The 23,046-nt window shown below is 34.2% G+C and overlaps 4 protein-coding genes across 7 annotated transcripts; 2 read left to right on the plus strand and 2 right to left on the minus strand.

Annotated features, from left to right (window-relative positions):
- Positions 1-506: 506 nt before the first annotated feature.
- LOC133702122 (uncharacterized) lies at positions 507-1,654 on the minus strand. The gene has a single exon (XM_062126348.1). The coding sequence runs from the start codon at positions 1,272-1,274 to the stop codon at positions 525-527; it is 750 nt and encodes a 249-aa protein (XP_061982332.1). The 5' UTR covers positions 1,275-1,654; the 3' UTR covers positions 507-524.
- Positions 1,655-9,411: 7,757 nt separating this feature from the next.
- On the plus strand, positions 9,412-17,590 carry LOC133679313 (serine/threonine-protein kinase BLUS1-like). 3 transcript variants are annotated; one of them, XM_062101865.1, is made up of 21 exons: positions 9,413-9,727; positions 10,840-11,094; positions 11,209-11,333; positions 11,434-11,478; positions 11,893-11,974; positions 12,099-12,167; positions 12,369-12,539; positions 12,626-12,691; positions 13,689-13,757; positions 13,872-13,946; positions 14,092-14,435; positions 14,991-15,127; positions 15,269-15,363; positions 15,432-15,470; positions 15,557-15,613; positions 15,957-16,055; positions 16,173-16,224; positions 16,313-16,368; positions 16,675-16,739; positions 16,815-16,866; positions 17,058-17,590. In XM_062101865.1, exons 1-21 carry the CDS (start codon positions 9,563-9,565, stop codon positions 17,124-17,126), a joined length of 2,187 nt encoding a protein of 728 aa, XP_061957849.1. In that variant the 5' UTR covers positions 9,413-9,562; the 3' UTR covers positions 17,127-17,590. The 3 variants fall into 3 exon arrangements, with proteins under 3 accessions (XP_061957864.1, XP_061957849.1, XP_061957856.1); XM_062101872.1 differs by lacking the exon at positions 15,432-15,470; XM_062101880.1 differs by lacking the exons at positions 15,432-15,470; positions 15,557-15,613 and having other exon boundaries at positions 9,412-9,727.
- Positions 17,591-18,004: 414 nt separating this feature from the next.
- Positions 18,005-20,360, plus strand: LOC133681189 (uncharacterized). Of its 2 annotated transcripts, XM_062104358.1 has the most exons (6): positions 18,027-18,483; positions 18,567-18,779; positions 18,874-18,953; positions 19,501-19,576; positions 19,807-19,935; positions 20,025-20,360. In XM_062104358.1, exons 1-6 carry the CDS (start codon positions 18,367-18,369, stop codon positions 20,034-20,036), a joined length of 627 nt encoding a protein of 208 aa, XP_061960342.1. In that variant the 5' UTR covers positions 18,027-18,366; the 3' UTR covers positions 20,037-20,360. The 2 variants fall into 2 exon arrangements, with proteins under 2 accessions (XP_061960343.1, XP_061960342.1); XM_062104359.1 differs by lacking the exons at positions 19,501-19,576; positions 19,807-19,935; positions 20,025-20,360 and adding an exon at positions 19,096-19,493 and having other exon boundaries at positions 18,005-18,483.
- Positions 20,361-20,906: 546 nt separating this feature from the next.
- LOC133681188 (uncharacterized) lies at positions 20,907-22,505 on the minus strand. Its single transcript, XM_062104357.1, has 3 exons — positions 21,987-22,505; positions 21,370-21,721; positions 20,907-21,289 (listed from the first exon to the last, which is right to left on the minus strand). Exons 1-3 carry the CDS (start codon positions 22,386-22,388, stop codon positions 21,087-21,089), a joined length of 957 nt encoding a protein of 318 aa, XP_061960341.1. The 5' UTR covers positions 22,389-22,505; the 3' UTR covers positions 20,907-21,086.
- Positions 22,506-23,046: the final 541 nt, after the last annotated feature.

Genomic DNA, 23,046 nt, shown 5'->3' on the forward strand with positions numbered 1-23,046 from the left:
AGTCATGAAATAACTCGATTTACTTAAATTTTATTCTGTTTTTTTTTATTATTTTTTTTATTTTTTATTTTAATAATTAGTTTATATTAACATAATTTATTTTTTCAACCAAATGACAAATTTTACTAATAAATTTAAATTGATTCAAATAAACTTTTTAATTTCCTTCTTGTAAAATTATCCCAATCACATTAATTAAACAAGTTAACTTAAATAATTTTATTTATATTTTTTTAATTGATTTTTTTCAATTTAATTATTTAATATTAAATTAATTAAAAATTAAAAATCATAATTTTTTTTAAAAATCATCTAATTTCATGAATTTGATGAATTAAAAAATCAAATTCAATTTATTTTATTTCAATATTTTAAAAATATAATCCTGCATTTTTCTTAATAAAACCTCGTTTTTATCAATAGTTTTGGTTATCTTTAAACCTCCAAATTTTTAGTAAGACAATTAAAAGCATCAATTATTATTTTCCAAAAAAAAAAGAAAGAAATAAAAAAAAACTCTATTCTCATTCACTCCAGTACTTCTCATCACCATCTTTACTACCCCCCACCTCATCATCAGACCCTTGAATCGAACTCATTTTAAACTTCCGCACATCATCAACAGCGGCATTTCTAAACAGCCCCAGATCAACAGTTCCAGACACCATATGATATCCACGTGTCTTGAGATTAATGGGTCCATCATGTGGCCTTGCAAAACCACACAAGTAGGCCCCACCTTCCAAGACTCCCTTCTCAGCCTCTCCCATCATCTCCCTAACCTTCTTATGCCCGGGGTCCCACAAGTACCCTATGCTAGCACTCAAATCCAACGGTCCCATTTGCACACAATCAACCCCATCTACGCCTGAGATTTCCTCAGCCTTTTTTACACCTTCCTCACTCTCCACCTGGCACATAATCAATAACTCGTCCACGTAGTTACTCAAATACCCTTCATCAATTCCATAACCGGATGCCCTCACTACCGTATGAGCTGATCCGCGTATACCCTCTGGTGGAAATCTGCAATACGACACCGCTTTCCGAGCCATTTTCGGCCTTTCGATCATCGGAAACATAATCCCTTGCGGGCCCAGATCGAAGGCTTTTTTGGCCCACGTCGGAGAACTCTCCGGCAACCGGAGGATCGCTGGGGTTTGAGTCGCGGCGAGAGCACGGAGGCAGTGGAGAGCGTCAGTGATGCCACCCGGACCGTGTTCCATATCCACGACGGCGAAGTCATAACCGGATAGGCCAGCGATCTCGGCCATGGTTGGGGAGAAGCTGAGGAGGAAGATTCCGTAGAGAGTTTCGCCGTTTCAGAGGCGAGATTTTAGAGAACTTGGGGCGGAGAAGGCAGAGACGGCATTGGTGGTGGAGAGATTGGAAGACGAAGTGGCGGATTTGGCTTCGATCGAGAGTTCAGGGTTTTTTAGGGTTTTGAAATTGAGAGGGAATTTGACTGAGTTTGAGAGGGAACTTAGGAGTTTTGATGTGGGTTTTTCATGATTTAGTAATGCGAGGGAGGAGGTGGCAGTTGTGGTGGCTGAGCCAGTAGTGCTGAGGGCGGGCATGGCGGTGGGCACTTTGGGTCTATGGAAATTAAAATGGTTCGAACTTTGAAGATTGGACTGCGACTGCTGTAATTGTGTTATTTATTGGGGGGCGGTGGGGTTTGTTGGTTAGTGGAATCAGGGGAGGAGAGAGAAAAGATTTGATGATTTTTTCAAGTGATTAGGGTTAATTAATTAGAGCTAATTTGAATTATTTGGATGTAAATAGAACTCTGCTGCTATTTATATTTTATAACAAGAGTCTTTAATTAATTATCTAAAAATAAATAAATAAATAATAATTCCTTGCATGCTTTAAAGTTTCGAATTCAATTTAGATCTTGCCATGAGGTATGATAAATTACAGTTAAGAGCACTTAAGCCTGAAATCTAAAAGAAAAAAACCTCGAAGAAGTGGTGATTTTTTTGTTTATTATCTCACTAAACACTAATAGTGTTATGTACTTTTTGGGTTTTTAAGTTTTTCAAACCTCTATCATTGAATTTTCTTTCCAAGTACGTCCTCCTACTACAATATTATGCCCATGGTCTTCTATTATTGCAGACATTCAGTTGCTTCTAAATCATGAATGGGAATGCAAACTCCAGCATGTCCTAATTAAGAGAAGGTAATGCTAGTGCAGGTTTTTTAGGAAAGCTGAGCTCTTTTCTGGCAGCAACCTCCCCCTGGGACGCAGTCCATTCTTTTTGGAGATCCCTCTTTTTCCAAGGCAGTAGCCTCTTGGTTTTATTTCTATTTTTAAAAAAATTTGGAGTAATTTTGGATTTTGAGTTTTGTGATTTAGAAAAAATACAGACTTTTGAGTTTGATGCGTGGAGTTATTCTCAAACGAAAAAAAAACAGAGAGTTTAAGTGTGGTAAGTATCTGGCTGGACTTGCACAGAATTCTACTCCTATTTCAAGCCATGGACTCTTTGATATTTGGTCAATCGTTATTTATTTATCGCATTGGTAAATCGTTAATTTAATACTTGGTTTCGTAAAAAAATACAGGTTCGGTTGTAATCCGTGAAGGTATAGGAAAGTCTTCTTTTTTTTAAAAAAAAAAAATTGAATTGCTGCAAAGTAGTAAAACCTAAGGAGTAAAGGAAATAAATCCGAACAAAATATGGACTGTCTATTGCAAGGTTATAAAGCTAGTAGGGATTTGTGTGGGTTGATATTAGTACATCAGAAAAGAAGTTGAATGCTGTTATCTTTCTTGAGATTGAACATTAGCTAAAAACAGAGAAGTTTTAGTATAAAAATTTCCAATCCAGAACGATGTCTCTTCTACCATTCGTGAAGTTGTGTCTTCGTGAAGATGAGAGTATCTTGCCAGCCAAACAAACACCACCATGGCCAAAAGCTTTCTTTATCAAATTCTCTGTTGGTCGATTTGTTAACGTATACCATTCTGAAGGACTAATCCAATACCCTGCTGGCGAAATAGCAAACTTTTGCCTCTGTTTTGAACCAGTAGAAGTCGGGAGTCTGTATAACACTTTCTATCATCCGATGGAAGAGTTTATTTCACGTGATGGTGCAGCGAAGTTCTTTAGTGGCATGCTTGCCTTCTTTGATGTCAAAGAATCTGTGGACCAAAGTATCTTTGACAATTTCTTCTCCAAGACGCGGTCAATGGCTGACGATGCTCGTGCTCATGATCGTAAGATAGTGCCGGTTGCTGTGGAAGTCATTATTGATTTGTGGGAAGAGTTTCATCCAGGAACATTCGAGTTCAGCATACCAAATTATGTTGATGAAATCATGGGGAAGGGGAGCGAAAACGGTGTTTGTTATTCATCTTTGCAGGTATTAAAGAGACTCAAACTGGACAGCGGTCCAAGGGAGCAGTGCCCCATCTGTTTTGAAATATTGGGTGGTGAACAAGAGGCACTGCAGCTGCCATGTTCGCACCTCTACCATTTACATTGCATTCTTACGTGGTTCAGAAATAATTCATCGTGTCCATTGTGCCGCTATCTTATTGAATGAATGTGATAGATTTTGTAGTGAAATATTCTTAGGTTTGTAGTAGCCGCTGCTATCTTGTTTAATTATGCTTAGATTACCCATGGCTTTGACAGAACTGATCTGTATGCTAAGCCATCTATAAATTTGCCTTTTCTCTTCAAATACGTTCGTGTTGCTTTTGATTGAAGTCTTTCGGCAAAATGAATCCTGGTTGTGAGAATTCCACCACTTCCAAGTTCCAACCGGAACATCTCCGGTACTCTGAGCACCCACCACTCTATATTCTGTTCACCTAAATTAAACGATACAGATAGCAGCAGCCAATTATTCTATTGCATACATGTAAACTACTTCTCCCTTCCCCTTCTCCTTTTATTTTTTTGAGGTTTGGGGAATGATTATGCAGGTTTCAAACAATTACCAAAGCATTACCAATCCCATCTTAACACTCAAGGATATAGTGTCACCAGTATCTTTGGTTGCATATACACAGCAGTGAAGCACATAAAGCCAAAAGTTACTCTAGGAATAACAGAAGTCAATGGAAGTGCAGGAACATGTGCACATATTAACTTACAGGGCAAGAAGTTTTCAAGAACATAATTCACCACTAGGATCAACATCAAATCCAGCTGCAAGACACTCCATTACAATTGACCGAGCTGGTAACCAAGACTTGGCATGAAAGCGAACACTCTGTAAATAAAAATGGTCAGCAACTACATATCAGAACCCTTTATTCCCACAGCTTAGAATGTTTATGAAGGAAAAGGTAAAAGAACAACAGCAAAACAAGATTTGGCTATTGAAGAGTGTTTAGAAAAACTAACTCTTCCAATAAAGTAAAAACTCACGTCTAAAAACCCTCATTATCACAGAAGATTCCAACTTCATCACAGTAGTTTCCTTTTATTAACATCCATTCTCACTACTATGACTGCCGAATTCTAAGGAAAACGAATAAGTGTAAAATTCTAAATCCCACAACCCCCTTATGCAAACTTCATTCTCATAAAACAAAGTCCAACTTCCAGTAGATCATTCTGCATTTTTTTTTGGCAAGACTAGCAAAATTCAAATGAAGAAAAAAAGAAGAAGAAAGCAAAAATCTAAATCCTCCAAAACAACTAACAAAACCAAACCTTTAAATTATCAACTCTCCCTACTTTACACCCCAAAGTTTCAATTACTTTAGTATCTATAATTTCTAGGAAACAAAAAAGAAATTGAGTTCAAAATACTAACAAAACCACGCCTTCAAATTCTCAACCCCCCCTCCGAGCCCCCAAAGTCTCAATCTTTACAGTGTCTACAGCATCAAACAGTTTGATATCTGAATCCCATCAGTTTAGTTAAGCATTTTCTTTGTAATGGAGTATGAATCTTTTGTTCTAAAACATGTTTTAAACTCTCATGATCAATTTTAAGATCATGCTTCAAGTAACGCCTCTATCTTCTAACTTTCATCAATATAACTGTGTATTCTTTCTTATAAATTGATAATCCTAGATGTCTTGGACTTATGGCCTCTCTTCTTGGCTTGGGATTGTCTCTATTCCATTTATAGAAGCATCAGTTTCCAACATAAAGATGTTGTTGAAATTTAGCAAAACTAACACTGGTATTGTACACAAAAATTCTTTCAATTTGCCAAAAGCTTCTTGAGCCCTCTCATTGTAACTAAAAGTTTTATTTTTTAATAGATCATTCAAGGACTTGTTAATAATTTCAAATCCTCTAATGAATTTCTTGTAGTATCCTGTTATATCTAAGAAGCCTTTGAATTCCTTGATTGAATGTGAAATTAGCCATTTTTTAACAACTTATATCTTTCTGGTCATTTACCACTCTTTCAGTTAAAATTATATACTCAAGGCACTCAACTTCTGCTCATAAACAAAACAACACATTTGAATTATTTTGCAAATAATTGATTCTCTCTCAGTGTTTCCAAATATATATATATATATATATATATATATATATATATATATATATATATATTGTTCTAGAGCAGAATTGTATATCATCAAAGAATATTAACATAAATCTTCTCAATAATGATTTTATTATATTATTTATTAAGGTTTAAAATATGACTGGTGCATTAGTTAAATCCAAAAACATTATTTTAAACTCATGATGTCTTAAAAGTTGTATTCTCCACATTTTCACCATACATTTTCACTTATGATACTTAAACTTTAAATCCAACTTAGAAAAGAAATAAGAATCATGTAACTCATCCATCAAATCATCAATCAATGGAATGAGAAATTTACTCTTAATAGTCAAGCTATTTAACCATCTATAATCAACACAAAATCCCCAAGTATTGTCTTTCTTTTTAGCCAGCAATATTGGAAAAGCAAATGATTTACATCTATGTTGAATAATTTCATTTTGTAACATCTATTTTACTTACTTCTTTATCTCTTTCTTGTGCATAAATAATTATCTCAACGTATAAACTTTTTAACAGTAAATAAAAAAAAAGACTCAACGCTTTTTTTATTCAATAGTAAATAATATTTTTAATGTTAGAGTTGACACAATAATGTTAGAAGCTCGATTCTTATAAGATTTTTGTTAACATTAAAATGGTGTTGATGAAAATAGTTGTGGTTACTTTTAAAAAAAAAAATTATTTGAAAATGTATTAAAATAATATATTTTTTAAATTTTTTAAAATTTATTTTTAATATCAGTACATCAAGACAATTTAAAAACATTAAAAAAAATCTAAAATAAAAAATTTAATTTTTTTTAAAATTTCTATTAGAACACCTTCAAACATCCTTAAGTGTGGTTAAATATATGATTCGATTTGATTCAGTTGAAAAACTTTTGAAAATCTTTGAGTGAATTATGAAATATTTTCATACAATATTATATCAAATTTACATTTAAGAATTAATTTCTGCTGTTGTTTTCTTTTTTAACCTTTCGAATTTGAATGTTGAAAATAAAATAATAGTTAACAAAATTTTATTCTCTTCAACATGATAGATTGATATGAATATAACTCTATAATCCAATAAAAAATGATTTAGAAATATATTTTATCATTGAAAAAACCTACACCAGATTTGTTTGGAGAATCAGTTTGTAAGATTAGCTAATGCACATGACATTGTTAAACGTATTGGCTAATCAAATGTCTGATACCGGTACTATATATATTATATTAGTGTGTATTTATCAATAAAGTACAAGCTATTTTTTTAATTTAAAAAAGCCAATTGCAACATAACAATTATTTTTTAAAATATTTTTTATTTTAGAATATATTAAAATAATATTTTTTTTATTTTTTATATTAATATATCAAAATAATTTAAAAATACTAAAAAATTAATTTAAAACAAAAAAATAAAAAATTAACTTTTTTTAAAACATTTTTAAAATATAAAAATAATCTATTAAAAAACAATGTACCGACTGACATTACGTCGCATTAGTACAGCATGTTTCCAAATTTACACAAAAATCACATTATTGCCAGGTGTCAAAGAAATTAAAAAGAATTCAAAATGATGTACAGATAAAGAAAACCTTCCCGTGACTAAATATAAAAATCACAGCTCCACATATCCCCGTGATTGTCTTCAACTACCAAACAAACCTCAAATTTGCCAAATGCCAATACCAACATCTTTCACCAACAAACTATCCTAAAGAAAAAATCAATTTTGATTAAAATTTGTTCCTGATATTATTATGATCAACCTGAAAACAAGCTACATAATCATTTTACTCTTATTTTTACAACGCAATAATATTTTTTATGTATTAAAAAATAATATAAATCATATTTTAAAATATAAAAATATATAATAATTTTTGTTCTATCCATGTAAAATTGGAAAATATTTTCTTTCTAATTTTAAAAATAAAATTATATTTTTATTATTATTTTCCATAATAATAATTGAGGAGTATTAAATTATTCTCAATCAAGTTTACATATGACCCGACCATAAAAATGGACTTAATTTAAGGGTAAATCTCAAATATACCATTAAATTATTATTATAATATTAATTTTGTATCCAAATTATTTCTAACATCAATTTTATCTTCAAACTATTTTAATTTCTTAATTAAAAATTTGTACTAGAACATTTAATAAAAAAATGACAAGTTCTTATATAATAATATTTTTTTATAAAAAAAGTATAATCTGGATGAGAATATGAATAAAAAGTCTTAAAATTAAAAATAAATGAGAATTTTTAATAATTTAATGGTAAAATTGATAGAAAAAATAATTTGAATGCAAATTTAAAGCTACTTTTATATGTATTTTTATGGTTTGTATTTAATCATGTTATACTTGCTTTAAAATAAATAAAAATTTGAGTTCAAATTAATTTTTCTTCGCCCTATAAATAATAATTTTTTTTTATCAATCCATGAATAAGCAGTTTGGGCAAAAGCCTTCTTCTTCCTATATATATATTTTTTTATTGTAGGTAATTAAAGTAAAACAAGAAGATTAATTTTGGTAATTTTGCATTAATTTTGGTTTAAAAAATTAATATAAAAAGAGAATGAATAAGAGATATTTTGCACACCTTTCAATAGCTCTTTTTCCTTTTTCTTTACTATTTACCATTTTTTTTTGCCTCTAGTTTTGCTTAGTTTTTTTTTTTCTTTTCTCTTATGTGGCTTAGGTTCTATGCTTTGTAGAAAGATAATGAGTATAATTATTCTTAATTAAAAAGTTAATTTGTTGGAATTTTAAGAAATTATCTACAGGAAGATTATTTACATTAAGTGACAAGTATTGTACTCCTAAAAACAAATAGTTTAATCTTCAACAATAACATCTTCCTTTTTTCATCCAAATATCTCGATGGAGTAGGTAATTTATATCCACACGGGTTTTAATTTAAGCATAATAATTTGTTTTATTTTCGGTTAATATATATGCTAAGATTTTGGTTGATTTAATTGCAACTTTTAATAATAATTATTAAATTCAATCTAAGGGTTCATCCATCATATGCTCGGCGCGTGAGACTTTCCTTGATCTATGTGTGATTGAGGTTTTTTTTTCCTTAATAATTTGTTGAGCTTTTTTATTTTTTTTCCAAATCTATCATTTAAAGTGAAACTTTTAATCAATTTTATCTTTTAGTAAATTATATTTTATATTTCTTATCATATAATAAAAAAAAAATTAAATCAACCAAGTAGAGTTTCTAATATAAGTTGTAAGTTTGATAGATTGACTAAGTATTAATCAAATAGTGGGGTTGAGAATTATTTGCACTTTTTTTGTATATCTTTGTTTTATTTTTGTTATTATTTCAATCATTTAATGTGTTTTTTGATTGAATTTTATCATTTAACATTGAGATGAATGACAAGTTAATCTTGATATTTTCTATTATATAATAAAATAAAATAAAAATAATTTAACCCAGTAAATTCTATAATTCAGGTCATAAAGTTGACATACCGACTAAATACCAACTAAAAATTTAGATAGAGGTTTTTCAAATTTAAATTATTATATTGAATTTAATAACAGTACAGAAAGTTTTTAACAATTTAAATGTATTTTATATTTTGGAAAATTTATGTCCACAAAACAAATGCAAACTGATAAACTAGTTGTTTCAATTAAACAATTACAATTTCTAAAATATCCTATAAATCTAAATATCCAAAAATTGATTAGATGATACCCGTGATTGTACAAATTTAATAAAGAAAAACCAAATGAACAAATTCACGAATCTAAAAACAGCAAAGCAGGGAGTAGGTCCCAGCCATCAATATAAACCACATCTACGTGTCAAAATCCTAATGCCATCACACTGTCCACGTCATCACCCCCTCTCTCTAGTCTCTAGTCTCAACAGATTATTTGTAGAATCGGCGGTCAACGGACCAATCAAATTAAAAACTCCTATATCCCTCAAAACGGCACCTTTTCAAACTCTCCAAAAAAAGAGAGTTGCAGAATCGGCGGTTACTACCGGTGGTGGCGGTGGAGGATACGTTATCGCGACGGTGGATGGGGAGGATGGGAAAGATGTACACGGTGAATCCAAATGATTATAAGTTACTAGAAGAAGTAGGATATGGAGCGAGTGCTGTTGTTTATAGAGCGATCTATATTCCGTTTAATGAAGTAGTCGCCATTAAGTGTTTGGATCTCGATCGTTGCAATAGCAATCTGGTTTGTTTACTTCTTTTTTTTTTTTTACTGTTTTGACGCATTTTTTACTTATTTTTTGATAACTTGAAGTGATTATTGAGTGTGATTTAAGGTCAGATCGTATTCTATTTCGACCGAATTGTGAATTTTGTGGTGTTTTTAGCTTTGAATGAGCTGGTATTGAGTAGTTATAGTCAACAGAGAGGCTGATTCATTGAGGCTTAAGTGATAATTGGATTTGTTCCTTTGATGGTTACTGAACTTGAAATTGATTTGTGATTTTTTTGTTAATGTAATGGGCTTTATTTGATTTAGCATCGGATTGTTAATTTCGGACATATTTTTGTTAACTTTTCACTTTTAATTATAGATACAAGTAAACTTTTCAATAAATTTGATTCCGGAATTTCGAAGCTCTATTGCATTTATAGTTATTCTTAATGGATTTGAAATTTATTTGTGAATTTTAGTAATATTGGATTGAAGGGGAAAAAAATTGGTGGACTTGAAATTATTAATTGCAGTATGCTTTCCATAACTAATTGTATATACTTACAAGTTAGCCTTCTTAATTCAGTAGGTGAAAGTAAGCTTGTTTGATAAAAATCAATTTCATCATTTTGAAGTTTAATGCTCACTAACACTTACTGATTGACGCAACACTTGATATATAAAGGAAAACATTTCGGATTAAATTGATGTTGACTTTGATCATTTTGAATGCATACTTAAAATCATGGAATGGAAAAATCAACAAAGAAGTGATTACAAGTCATGACATTAGTTGATGAAATAAAGTAACTACAAGTGTTGGTATCCCATGGACTAACTTTTTGGAGCTGATCATAAGAATTTGTGAAACTTGAGTTATATGTTGGTGAATGGAACTCAGGTACTGCTTGCTTTCTGATCGTAGTGGTATAAAACCCAGAAAAAGAATGTTGTTGGAAGTTATTATTGAATATTTGGAAGGTTACTGCTCAGTGTTGGTGTGTTTGCCCTGATAGTAGATACCTGCAGTAGTTCTATTAGTTACACTCTGCTCTTCTTACTGATTTTCTTTTTGCATGCTGTTCATAAATGTATTTCATGACTTGTTTAAATGGTTATTTGATGAACTTTTTATAATGTAGGATGATATAAGGAGGGAAGCTCAAACCATGAGTTTGATAGATCATCCAAATGTTATTAGAGCTTATTGTTCATTTGTTGTTGACCAAAATTTATGGGTGGTCATGCCGTTCATGGCCGAGGGCTCTTGTTTGCACCTCATGAAGATAGCATATCAAGAAGGATTTGAGGAGTCTGCTATTGGTTCTATTCTGAAAGAAACGCTTAAGGCTTTGGAGTACCTGCATCGACAAGGGCATATTCATCGGGATGTTAAAGTCAGTAAAGCATTAAGATGGCCCATTTATTTTATCAGATGGTCTAAATCTCTCCTTTTATTCTCAACACTGCTATATTATGTTAACTTTTGCATGTGTCGATTGTTCTTGCAGGCTGGAAACATTCTACTAGATACCAATGGGATTGTAAAGCTTGCTGACTTTGGCGTTTCAGCTTGCATGTTTGATACAGGTGATCGACAGCGTTCCAGAAATACTTTTGTGGGGACTCCATGCTGGTAAGTTTCAGCAGTAATGATATTTTTTGTAATTTGAGTTCTGAGCTGTATTTTTATTGGTAAGTGTTCTCCTCCTTGTACTTTAACTTCCAAATTGCAGGATGGCACCTGAGGTTTTGCAGCCAGGAAGTGGATATAATTCCAAGTGAGTTCTTTTTATAAACCTAATTTGTGAAGTTAGATTCCCCTGAGTGCAACTTATCAAGCTATGTTTTCATCCATGTTCTGTGCTTACAAAAACTTCTGGCAGTGCTTGCCATGTCATAAATCTGGGTTTGTGCATATGTATGCATACTTATGTGTGCAAACCTGATTTGCTAAACCTTTTATGCTTGTTTTTGGACAACAGAAGTTCTCATGATACTTCCATGTCTTTCTTTGGAGGAAATCTCTCAATCTCTGTTCTTTTTTTCCATTGATATCATGTGTTTTTTTTGGTTAATGTTTGGGCAGAACTGCTACCTTTATCTGTTGAAGAAACTGACTATGACTTAAAATTGAGAAAGAAAAGAAAACTTGTATAAGTGTGTTGCTTAATTGCTTCTATTTTCCTGTACAGGGCTGATATTTGGTCATTTGGTATAACGGCACTTGAGCTGGCCCATGGCCATGCACCTTTTTCAAAATATCCTCCAATGAAGGTATTTCCATCTGTTAGGATTCAACAAGAAAGTCCACTAAGATACAGCTTGAGCTGGGGAAGCTCTCATTTAAGTGGCTTGCTAAGATACCTTTTCTTTTTCCTGTTACTTTTCATTCTGTCAGGTTCTTCTCATGACCATACAGAATGCTCCTCCTGGTCTTGATTATGATCGTGATAAAAAATTCTCTAAGGTATTGAAATTCTTTCTCGCTAGATATTCACATCAATTGATTTACTCTGTAAGAATTGCATTTACATGGATAACTTGCACCATTTTCTTTGATGGTACAGTGAGATTGTCAAAAGGCCTCTAGTATAGCTGTTTTCAGTGATTTTTTTTTTCTTTTCATATATATTAAGATTCTAATCTGAGGATTTCCAGTTGTGATCAGTCTTTTAAAGAAATGGTTGCAATGTGCCTTGTGAAAGATCAAACAAAGAGGCCAACTGCTGAGAAGTTAATAAAACATTCTTTTTTTAAGAATGCGAAGCCTCCAGAGCTTTCTGTGAAGAAGTTGTTTGCAGACTTGCCCCCACTTTGGAATCGTGTTAAAGCTATTCAGGTTAGCTATCATAGTGCTACAATACTTGATTTGTGCTTCATGTTTTTCTGGTTAGGTTGTTTGATGAACTTGCTGAAATATTGCAGCTTAAAGATGCTGCACAGCTGGCTCTAAAGAAAATGCCTTCTGCAGAACAAGAAGCATTGTCACAGGTTAGTACACTTTTCAACCTCATAAGATGATGCTTTTCATCTGGTTAATGGATGCACTTGCTGCAGTTCATCATGCATTGTTTTCCTAGCAAATCCATCTTCATTAATTTCTTCCTAATCCTTTTCCTGCTTGGTTAGATTATATAAGTTTGGTCATTTTACCACCCTCAGCTGTTCTTATACACTGATTTTTTGGTTATAATTGAGTTGTTTAAGTTTGTCTTACTTTGGGGTTGTACAGATGTCCATTGCTTACCAAGACACTGACAGATGACAAATAGTGATAAGTGTCCTCTGGTCCCATAATTGAAAAATATCCCTTTTCTTTCTACCGTTGAACGAGTTAACCAATAAAATGTTTCTTATGTTTTCCCTTAGAATGTTTTAAACTAGAAATTCCTAATCCATCAGAAGCATTAAATATCACATAGATTTCACTATAGAACATGTTGGAATAAAATGGTTAAATTTTGAAACGAAAAATTCTGAGTATTTCCACAGTTGAACAGCTGAATGGATGGAGATTTTGGCTCTCACTTTCTTTATGGAAATCCGAACCCTGAGATCAGTATTATGAAACATGGTAATAGCACTTTTACTTTCTTCACCAAAATGTGGTCCTTGACTTGTTCTTCCCACTCAATCCCATTGTAGAACCAAGCTGACAGTACAGACAAATGTAGGCATATATTCTTTCCTTAATAAATCATGCTTATATTAATTTTGTTCCAATAATAGCAGTAATGCTTATATTAATTTTGTGCCAATAATAGCAGTAATAATCTCTTCTGATTTATGAAAGGTTATCATTCAAATTCTTAGATAAATGCATCTGCGGTGCCTGGATGTTTAGTATGAAGTGTTAAGAACTGAAAGTATAATTGAGGACAAGTAACATTCACTGGTCAAATATATTTGTACCCACTACTTTATTTTTCTTTTTTTTTTTGCTTTTCTTTCTGATCTTTTAAGTAATGGCTTGTCTTACCCTCATCAGAGTGAGTATCAACGGGGAGTTAGTGCCTGGAATTTTGACCTTGAGGATTTGAAAGCCCAAGCATCACTAGTAAGCCACCTATTTAAATGCTTTGTTTAATGAAGCTACATTTTCATTGTTTGTAGCAGTATTTTTCTTGCTGGTTATACAATTAGGAAATGATAACTGTTCCTTTTTTGCTAGGTGCGAGATGATGATGATGATGATATACCAGAGACGAGGGAAGAAGATGAAAGCATTAAATTTGGTGGTGGTAAGGTAATAAATGAGTCACTGAAGAGTTCTTTTATTAATCTGAAGTTGTTACCATTGTCCGCTGTATTTATTTCTGCTCCTTGAGGTGCCTCTCTTGCTTTGGGAAATTTTTGGTTCTCAAACAAATGAACTTGTTTGTTGTTTGCAGGCTGCTATTGGTTCCCAATCTAGTTCAGTGAAAGTAAATTCAAATAGTGAAATACAGCTGGCTGAGTACAGCAGACAATTAAGTGGGGGTGAATTGCCTCAGGCAGATAACTTCATTAGAAAGGGCAAGTTACCAGAAAGTGACTTGCTGGAAACCAGTAGCCTTGAAAAAGCTGGGTGGAAGAGAAATGGATCAAGCTCTGAAGCAAAGGCCTCGACGTCAGAAAGTGTCATGGCACAGGCCAAGGCCAAAACAGTGAAAAGTCGCCAAACCCATAGTGGGCCCCTCATGCCTGGTACTGTATTTTCTCATTCATTATCAGAAAGGGGGCGCACTTCTGAAAGGTTTGTTGTCTTCCTTTTTAGTTTTTCTTACAGCATTAACAAGATCTGTCTCAATTAGAGCTGTTTGAAACATAATGTGAAATGATAGTAGTTTCATGGGTGGTGTTTTTATTTGTCAAACTTGTATTAGTGGTGGCACGAAATGGCCTCACTCTCTGTACTTGACAATTTGAGTCATAACTCTAGCCTGCATTCCAAACTTGCAAAAGGAAGGCTTTAAGTTCAATAAGTTGATTGAGGTTTAGTTATTTAGCATTGGAAATTCTTTTAAGATATGATTCTATACGTCAGCTGGTGGTTTGTTGAACATGATTTGATTGTAATAAATTGTAACAGGCATTTTTGAGCTGAGAAATGCCAGGTCCTAAGTAAGAGCTTTGTTACTATTTTATGTGAAGTTCGATTTTTCGTTTTATACTTTTGATGTAAAATTCCTTTGATTTACTTGAACTTGAACATTTGCGCGCAAGTTTATGAAACTAGCACAAACTTTGTGCCTTTATATTTCCATATGCTCCAAATTTGAAATTATTGGGCTCATCTGTTGATTAATAGGTTTGAGAATGAAATTCATCCAACAGCTGAAAGAGCCACCCGTGAAGTTCGGAAAGCTCCAAGCTTTAGTGGTCCTCTAATGCTTCCAAATCGAGCTTCAGCGAACAGTTTATCAGCTCCCATAAAATCTTCAGGAGGTTATTGCTATTGAGTTTCCTCGTTACTGTTATTGTTATTGTAATCATCAAAAAGAGCTAGAACTTGCAGCTATCAAATAGCGCTGCTATTCCTATAATATGGTTTATTGATTCTTTATCATTACTTGTTTCCTATAATAGGATTTAGAGATTGTTTGGATGAAAAGTCGAAGACAAATCTGGTCCAAATAAAGGGGAGGTTCTCAGTTACATCAGAAAATTTAGATCTTGTAAAGGTAACACTCAATTCTCATGACGTGCTATGTTATCATCTGACTCTCACTAACTAAAGAATGTGCCCTAGGATATTCCATTAAGTACAGTTCCACGACGGTCTTCACAAGTAGGTGGCTCATCTTTACCCAGTAGTTTTAGTAACAACTCGTGTTGTCTGCTTCTCACTTGATGTTTTATTCTTGTGATTTTCAGTCACCACTGAGAAAGTCTGCTAGTGTTGGTGAGTGGATGTTTGAGCCAAAGCAAATGGTACGTGCATTGACTTTTTTTGTCTGAATATATCTAACTCTTGATATTGATCAAACAAATTATGACCACATGTCTTGTGAGTTTATGAGATTTTTATTTGAAAGACACTGGACTTCAAGTGCCCACTGAGTCATTAGCTTTAGAAATCGGGTTAGGTGTGGTTTCACTCTTAATTCCAAGATGAAGCATGACTTGATCTCATATCAAGTCTTGACTTTATATATATATATATATATATATATATATATCTGTTGCGTAGTCTATGAATTGCCTCACTAATTAAGCCACTGCTCCTGCATTTGTCATCCTTTAACCAATTCCATGTCATGCTCTTTTTTTCTAGCCTGTGAATCAGCCTCCAAAAGAGGTTAGCAACAATAGTGTCCATGCTCTACTCTTGCCTCATCTTCAGAATCTTTTTCAGCAGACCTCAATTCAACAGGTAAAAAAGCACGCTTTACTTTCAGTTGAATGTTGTTTTTCCTTTCAAGGTTTGTTTGCCTTGAATTCTGTAAAACTTAAAGCCAGTCGTTCTTGTAATCATATTTTTTTATTCCAGGATATTATTATGAGTTTATTGAATAGCTTGCAGCCAGCTGAGGTCATAGAAGGTGAGTAAAATATCTGTTACAGTATGATATTTGGCCTGATTTTAGGGGAGAAGCAATTGAACAAGCTGTGTACTTTATTTTGTGTCAGCTGCTCAAAATGGGAAGTTGCCGCCATTGCCTCATGGTTCAGAGAACAATGGAAGTGTAAGCAGATATTCTATCTATAATTTAGCTCTTTCCCAACTATCGGGTTCCAAATTCTTGTATATAAGTGCATCCTTTTTTAAGATCCAAGATTTTCTTTAGAGATGATGCTTTAGTGGGATTTGGTAGCATGAACGCAGGGTCATGTAACTGAACTTGTGCAGGTTCAATTTCATACAGTAGGACACTTATTTGTGAAAGTTGGTTTTTATTATTTCTTTGTATTTCCTGAAATTACCGAGTCTCTTTCATAGTGACTGGTTGGTTTGCTGTATCATGATTCCTCTGATCTACTCACTGTTACAGGTCGAAGCAGCATCCTCTGAGAGGGAGAAATCATTATTGATCAAGATCACTGAGCTTCAAAATAGGTTTGATCATTTGTCCTTTCCTTTCTGGCTTATACATATTTAAGTTTGTTTAATGTTCTCACTCACACTTTGCAGGATGGTGAATTTGACCGATGAACTGAATGCTGAAAAGCTAAAATATGAGCAAGTAAGTTGCTTGTGAGGATCGATTTTGTTGTACCTGTTTCATCATCATACTCTTAGGGATGTAGAACGATCACTAATAGAGTCTCACCCCTTCTTTCAAGATGGGATAAATAGAAAACAGTTGAGTCTGTAAATACATTTATACCCAGTATTGGGGCGAATTAAGTTGAGAATGTTTTGTTATTCTTACAGTTGCAACAGCAGCTGAAAGCCATATCTGGTAGGGAAGAGAATGGGGAAAGGAGCGAAGTGGATGCCTGAAAGCGTAATTCTTGTCACGGTAAAGTGAAATCTTCTTGTAAATTCAGGCAAGAGCTGTACATGCAGATAAGCGCTAGCCATTCTTTATACGGGCTGGATTAGAACCATCTTTGAGTTGGATTTTGGAGTAAGGTTGCAAAGGACAAAACACCGTTTCTGCATCTCCTCTGCAAATCCGTTGTACACAGTTCTTTTAAGACCAATTCTATCTATCAAATTCAATTGGAAACGACCTTGTCCTGAGCCTTGTGAAGTATATCCGCAAGTTAGCAGAATTTTCCTGGCTTACTTTTTGTTAAAATCAGTCGCCATGAGGAGTTAGAAAGCTTCAAGTGTTTGTTTATATATACATCTCAATACTTAAATCAGGTTATTCAAATGTATTATTTTGTTCATACAGATTTGATCTTGTACATGATGGTAGAACCTTTGTGTTTATGAAAATTATGCAACTTTTTCACCCATACTACTGAACTTTGGAATTTCACCACTATTAGAGAATGGTAACGAATGAATGAACAAGCATAATCTTACCCTTCTCTCCATGCTAATGGCCTCATTGTCAATGGTGCCCTTGCTTAATGTGAACGTCTCTCTTTCATGTAAGATCAAGACATCATGGATTGAAAGAGTCCGAAGTTTTATTGGATTGGAAGAATTACGTTTTTAAGTAAATCTCAGTGCAAGACCGCAAGCGAATACAACTGGCAGCAAAAGAGTCCCCTTCGTTAATAGTTAGCATCTAACCGTATGACTTTCCTGAGCTTAGAAGCCAGTGTCCTTGTTAGGTCTTGCGTCCTGGTATTCCCCCCCCCCCCCCCCCCCCCCCCCCCAACACACACACACACACACACACACGAATTGGGTATTCCACACCCACAATACATGCGATACTGTAATCACACTAATGTCGACGACGTCAAAGCTGAAGATGGTTAATTGAATATCTATGCATCACTTCTGCAAGAAAACTAGCAAGGGAACTCAAATCCGAGACCAAAGTTTATAAGAAAGTAGAAATGATTAAAAGAAACCTGTCGAGAATACCCTTTCACATTCAACCGCCAAAGAAAAAAAGGGAGTGTTTATGTATGTATACACATAGCTGTCAACGTCGATGACCGTATACCCACACTCTTCTCGATAAGTACGAAACTCAAAGATTCTGTCTTCTCTTCCTCCTTTGATCACATTCTCTCCTTAAAGGCTTAAAATCTAATCTCCGTATCTCCTGCCTTCAATGATCACACTGACCACCACTTCACTCTGTCCTTCTCTAAAACCTCCTAGCTTAACTTCACCACTCGCCAAGCTAAAACCCTCTCATTTCCATCAACACTGTAAAACCCTCGTCAAGGTAAAAGAAACACTGCAAAAACTCACTTACCTTTTACTTTAAATATCCCCTCTTTTGAACTGTTTTTGTTGGTGTTAATACAGGGGGAGAAGATTAACAGGGGAAAATGCAGGGCACAGTTATCAGACGACACCCCGTTTGCTGTGGCTATAGGTTTGTGTATGCTGAGCTCTTTGCTATTGCCAAATACAGTTACCAAGGACGAGGAGGCGGAGAGTTATTCGGGGATTACTACAACTGATACGAGATTTGCTGTTATGGGTGTTATTAGTTTCATTCCTTACTTCAATTGGCTTGTAAGTGTGTCTCGATCTTTGATTTTATATTTTTTGTTTGTTTTTGGAATCTGGATGTTGATAAAGTTTTGATCTTTTGTTGTTTTGTTGGCAGAGTTGGGTTTTTGCTTGGCTTGATACTGGGAAAAGAAGATACGCTATTTATTCTCTTGTTTACTTGGCTCCTTATTTGAGGTTTTTTTTTTATATAATCTTTTAGTTTTAGAGTACCATGCTTACAATATTTCACATAATTCTGGTTTTTAATGTGGTAGTTAGTTTTGTTTTTATTGATGCTTTGTTAAAGGTTTATAGGTGATGCTGATTTGTAGTGTAGGTTTATCTTTGTTGGTCAGGGAGCGATTTTGGGATGTGAATATTTGGGACTGGATGGATATCCACTTATGCCGCGTCTTGCTAGTTTGGTTATGAGTGCTGTTTCTTTGAATGCAAAATGCAAACTTTGTGTTGAGTTTGAAGAGTTTCCATTAATGTTGTTTCTTTCGCCAAATGTTTATGTTGTTTTGATGCTAGATATTTTAGTTTGACTGATATATTAATGAAGGATTTGTAATGTGAACAGTGTAAGACAATTTCAGACTTGAGAGATTACACTGCTTGATGCTGTAAAAAAATAATCTATAGCGACCACTTAACAACAGTTAATCTGGATGTGTTACTTGATTGGATTGGATGCATGAATTTGATTGTGTGATTTTTTTTTTATAATCTGGCTTAATAGATCAAATATGTCCCTGTCACCTGAAGAGAGCTGGCTGCCTATAGCTAGCATTATTTTCGGCATTGTTCATGTTCAGGTACAATACCTTTCGAACCTTTTTGGTTATCTCCTGGTATGGGGTTTCTCTACATATTCTTACCGTTATGATAGACGAGTAGAATAAACTATGTAAAATATATTCTGACTGAGACCTTATGTTTCAAGTATTATCTGAACTAAATAAGAGCAAAAAATTCTGTAAGTTAATGGCCTTGGATAACCACCATACAAGCTAGTGTTCATTATTGTGCCACTAATTTTTTGCAGCTAGACGCAAGCATAAAAAATGGAGATATTCATGGATTTCAATCATTTAGCGAAGCAGCTAAGTTTCTACCCTCACTGACAAAAAAGAAAGATGCCAGTTTGAGGGAGCATCAGGAACCATCAAAGGAGGTACTAATAAATGGAAGCTCATGTTAATTTTCGTTTCATTCTTCTAATGATCAATGAGATTATAGTTGAGTTCTTACTTTCCATATTAGGAGAAAGAATGAGAACACAGGAATCTGCCATCTGCTGACGAGCAATCAAGAAATGAGATTCTTCAGTGGGGAGTCCCATGAAACCACTCAGAAAATCAAGCACACTCAAATGGAGGTTGGGATGATGATGGTGAGCGGGGGAAACAATAGAACAACGGCTTCATGGTTAATGTGGCTTGGTTAAATAGATGTTCTTTTGATAAGAATGGTCTGGAAGCGTATTTTTGGCTTTAGATTTGGAGATTAAAAGGTAGAGATATTCCCATGTTGATATTTTTAATCATATTTTTTGAAACCCCAAATTTCCAGATATACGATGGCTGCCTGACTAGTTAAGCGAGCGTGTCACACACAAGATTAATTCTCTAAACTCTCTTGGGAATTGTTCACAAGTGACAATGGCAGGACCATACTGTTTACATGTGTGTGTGTGTGTATTAGTAATTGTGTAGCTGAATAGAGGTCTCTCTCGGACAAATTGTCCTTCTAAAATTTGGACTCCAAGGGGTTTGCAAGTTGCCTCAAATGACCTAGAGCGCGCGATCAAATCGCGTCTCGACAGTTAAGAATACTGTGATAGCTGCTTGGATATGAAGGTATTTTTTTCAGTCATACGCTATATCTTCAACACATGAAGAATTCAAGCCTTTGGCGACAACCAAAGGTCAAATGACAAAACTGTTAGTATTTCATTTTCCAAATGAGGTTTTGATTTGCGAAAATGACACGGTACTGCCAATATCGAGTAAAAATTCAGTTTTAGATGCACAACAAATCAGACTCAATCCAAGCATCTAATCAGCATAAAAATGGCATGCTTTAAGGTAAGTAAACTATACATTGTAGCAAACAACAAGTAAGAAAGGAAAGAAAAGAAGCGGGTTTAGAAAAGACATTTTTATGGCTTTAATCAGCGAGTTGTTAACGGTGACTATGATGCAGAGAACTCATGGAAGGGTGGAGGAGAGCACAGTTACGAATTTTTCATTTTGTTGGTGCAATTACATCCTGTTGCCAAGGCAGCAGATATTGGGCAATATTGAATCCAGTAGAAGGGATGATTCATTCTATGTTAGTCCTTGAAGCTGACCTTGTCATAGGAAAGGGACTTAAAAGCCCCATCTTAAAGCAGAAATCCAGACTAACAGCAGCAAAAGCAAAGATCAAAAGATTCTCTGATACATACTTTGCACCATTAAAGGCATGGGACAAGAAGCTTTCAGGATCGAGCTCCAATGGCTGTCCTCCAGCTAGTGTAGCAAGACCTGCGTTGTAAATCCATTTTCCTTGTAAGAAAAACTGTCAAATTCTCGTATGATCCTTTGGAAAAAACTAAAAGTGATACCTTTCACAATGCCAAAAGCTGCAGCTGTCCCCGTCTTCAGCTGAAAATTGTCCAAGTCTCTTCTTACTGCATATCGAAAGGTTAAGCCGAATAATGCACAGCTAATGAAGGTGATTGTGGACGGAAGTATTAGCTGAGCATTGCTGGTCACTTGAGTGAGAGAAATGGGGAGCCCAGCAAGGGTGCCGACAAGTGCAGATACAAAACCTGCCTTTATGGACTCCAGTCTCTCTTGATCTCTGCTAATCTCCTTGCTCTCTAAAGCATCCCCATCATTATTAAGTGACAGCGAACGTTCTGCTTCTTCAACCATGGCTCTTGCCTCTAAGATCTCCTGCTGACATTCTGCAATCTTGAATTCAACCAAAATCAAACAACAACACCAAAAAAAAGTAACAAATTTCAAACAATAATTCTGCAATAGAGCATTTCAAATAGATCAGTTCCCTTTCATTTGATACGATAGACTTCAAAATCTCATATTCACAACCCAAATCACACGAAGAGGATTACTTCATTGATAATCACAAGAAAGCCCGCAATCTCAAAATCATGATAAGAGAGAAAAAACTAAACAAATAAAAACCCAAGAACATGATTAGAGAGAAACAGCGGACCTCAGAAGCTCTACTTTCAAGCTGGTTAATATAATCCCTCAATTGTTTAGCCTCAAGTTCCTGTCTTTCAATCTCAGCAAGTTCTCTTCTAGCCATTTCCACTCTTTGCGATGCCTTCTCTAACCCGTCAAGCAACACCCTATTCTCTTGTCTGTTTAAAAGTTCCTCCACTTGCTTGTCCACCATACCAGACAATGCATCCTTCAAATTATTACCATTAATTGGTCCTATCTCTTCTGAGCTATTGCTGCTGCATTTTACTACAAGTAAAGGTTTGTGCAGTGAAGTTGTGGCTCTGTTGAAGAGTGTTGGACATGTTAGAGATGTGATACAGAAGGGCTTTGTGAGGAGGAGTCTGGAGTTTGGAGAGAGGATTTTAATGGGGTTGGTTGTTGTGGCCATGTGTGTCTGTGACTGTGGGTGATAGATTGAAGAAGAGTGGTTTTGGATTGATGATGTTTTGGATGCAACTTTTTCAAGTTTTCTTTCTAAATCTTTTTTTTGTTTTTGAAAACTATATTTTTATCCTTATGGATTCATCAATGTTTCACTTCTACCTTTATAATTTGAATTTTTTTTTTTAGTTTTTAAAAAAGTTTAACTACCATACAACTAACAAATTGCAACTAACAAAAGTTTTTGGTTCTTATTTTATTTTACTATTTTCTCTCATAAAAACACTGAATAACATCATACTGATTATAGGAGAAATCGAACTTCTTGAAAACTAGAAAGGTAGAATTGGAAAATCTTAAATATAAGGATAGAAGTGGAGTATTGATTAATCTATAGGGGGGGGGGGGATGAAGTTTAGCTTTTCCTTTTCTTCTTTTCACTCCATATCTTCGTGCTTTTCCTTCTAGAGGATCCCAATCCCCTTAATCGTATCTCCCTATTCCTAATCATTACACTAATATTTGGAGTAACTAATACAGTTTTGTTTATATAAAAAAAATTAGTTGTAAGTAAAATTTCGAGTGCCGTTGTCTAAGAACTCCCTCCCAAAGTATAGTATCAGAGCTGCACAAGGGCGACCATAATGGTACCTCCCACAGTTTCC

The sequence above is a fragment of the Populus nigra genome, chromosome 1 (genome assembly GCF_951802175.1).
Source record: "Populus nigra chromosome 1, ddPopNigr1.1, whole genome shotgun sequence".
Lineage (NCBI taxonomy): Eukaryota > Viridiplantae > Streptophyta > Magnoliopsida > Malpighiales > Salicaceae > Populus > Populus nigra.

Excerpts from the sequence above, each read along its gene's own strand:
- LOC133702122 (XM_062126348.1), bottom strand. The coding sequence starts at position 1,274 with ATGGCCGAGATCGCTGGCCTATCCGGTTATGACTTCGCCGTCGTGGAT.
- LOC133679313 (XM_062101865.1), top strand. The coding sequence starts at position 9,563 with ATGGGGAGGATGGGAAAGATGTACACGGTGAATCCAAATGATTATAAG. Across the intron at positions 12,540-12,625 it reads ATCGTGTTAAAGCTATTCAG|CTTAAAGATGCTGCACAGCT; the intron begins GTTAGCTATCAT and ends GAAATATTGCAG. Across the intron at positions 14,436-14,990 it reads AGGGGGCGCACTTCTGAAAG|GTTTGAGAATGAAATTCATC; the intron begins GTTTGTTGTCTT and ends GTTGATTAATAG.
- LOC133681189 (XM_062104358.1), top strand. The coding sequence starts at position 18,367 with ATGATCACACTGACCACCACTTCACTCTGTCCTTCTCTAAAACCTCCT. Across the intron at positions 18,780-18,873 it reads TTCCTTACTTCAATTGGCTT|AGTTGGGTTTTTGCTTGGCT; the intron begins GTAAGTGTGTCT and ends TTTTGTTGGCAG. Across the intron at positions 19,577-19,806 it reads TCGGCATTGTTCATGTTCAG|CTAGACGCAAGCATAAAAAA; the intron begins GTACAATACCTT and ends AATTTTTTGCAG.
- LOC133681188 (XM_062104357.1), bottom strand. The coding sequence starts at position 22,388 with ATGGCCACAACAACCAACCCCATTAAAATCCTCTCTCCAAACTCCAGA. Across the intron at positions 21,722-21,986 it reads TTGAAAGTAGAGCTTCTGAG|ATTGCAGAATGTCAGCAGGA; the intron begins GTCCGCTGTTTC and ends GTTGAATTCAAG. Across the intron at positions 21,290-21,369 it reads AGCTTTTGGCATTGTGAAAG|GTCTTGCTACACTAGCTGGA; the intron begins GTATCACTTTTA and ends TTTACAACGCAG.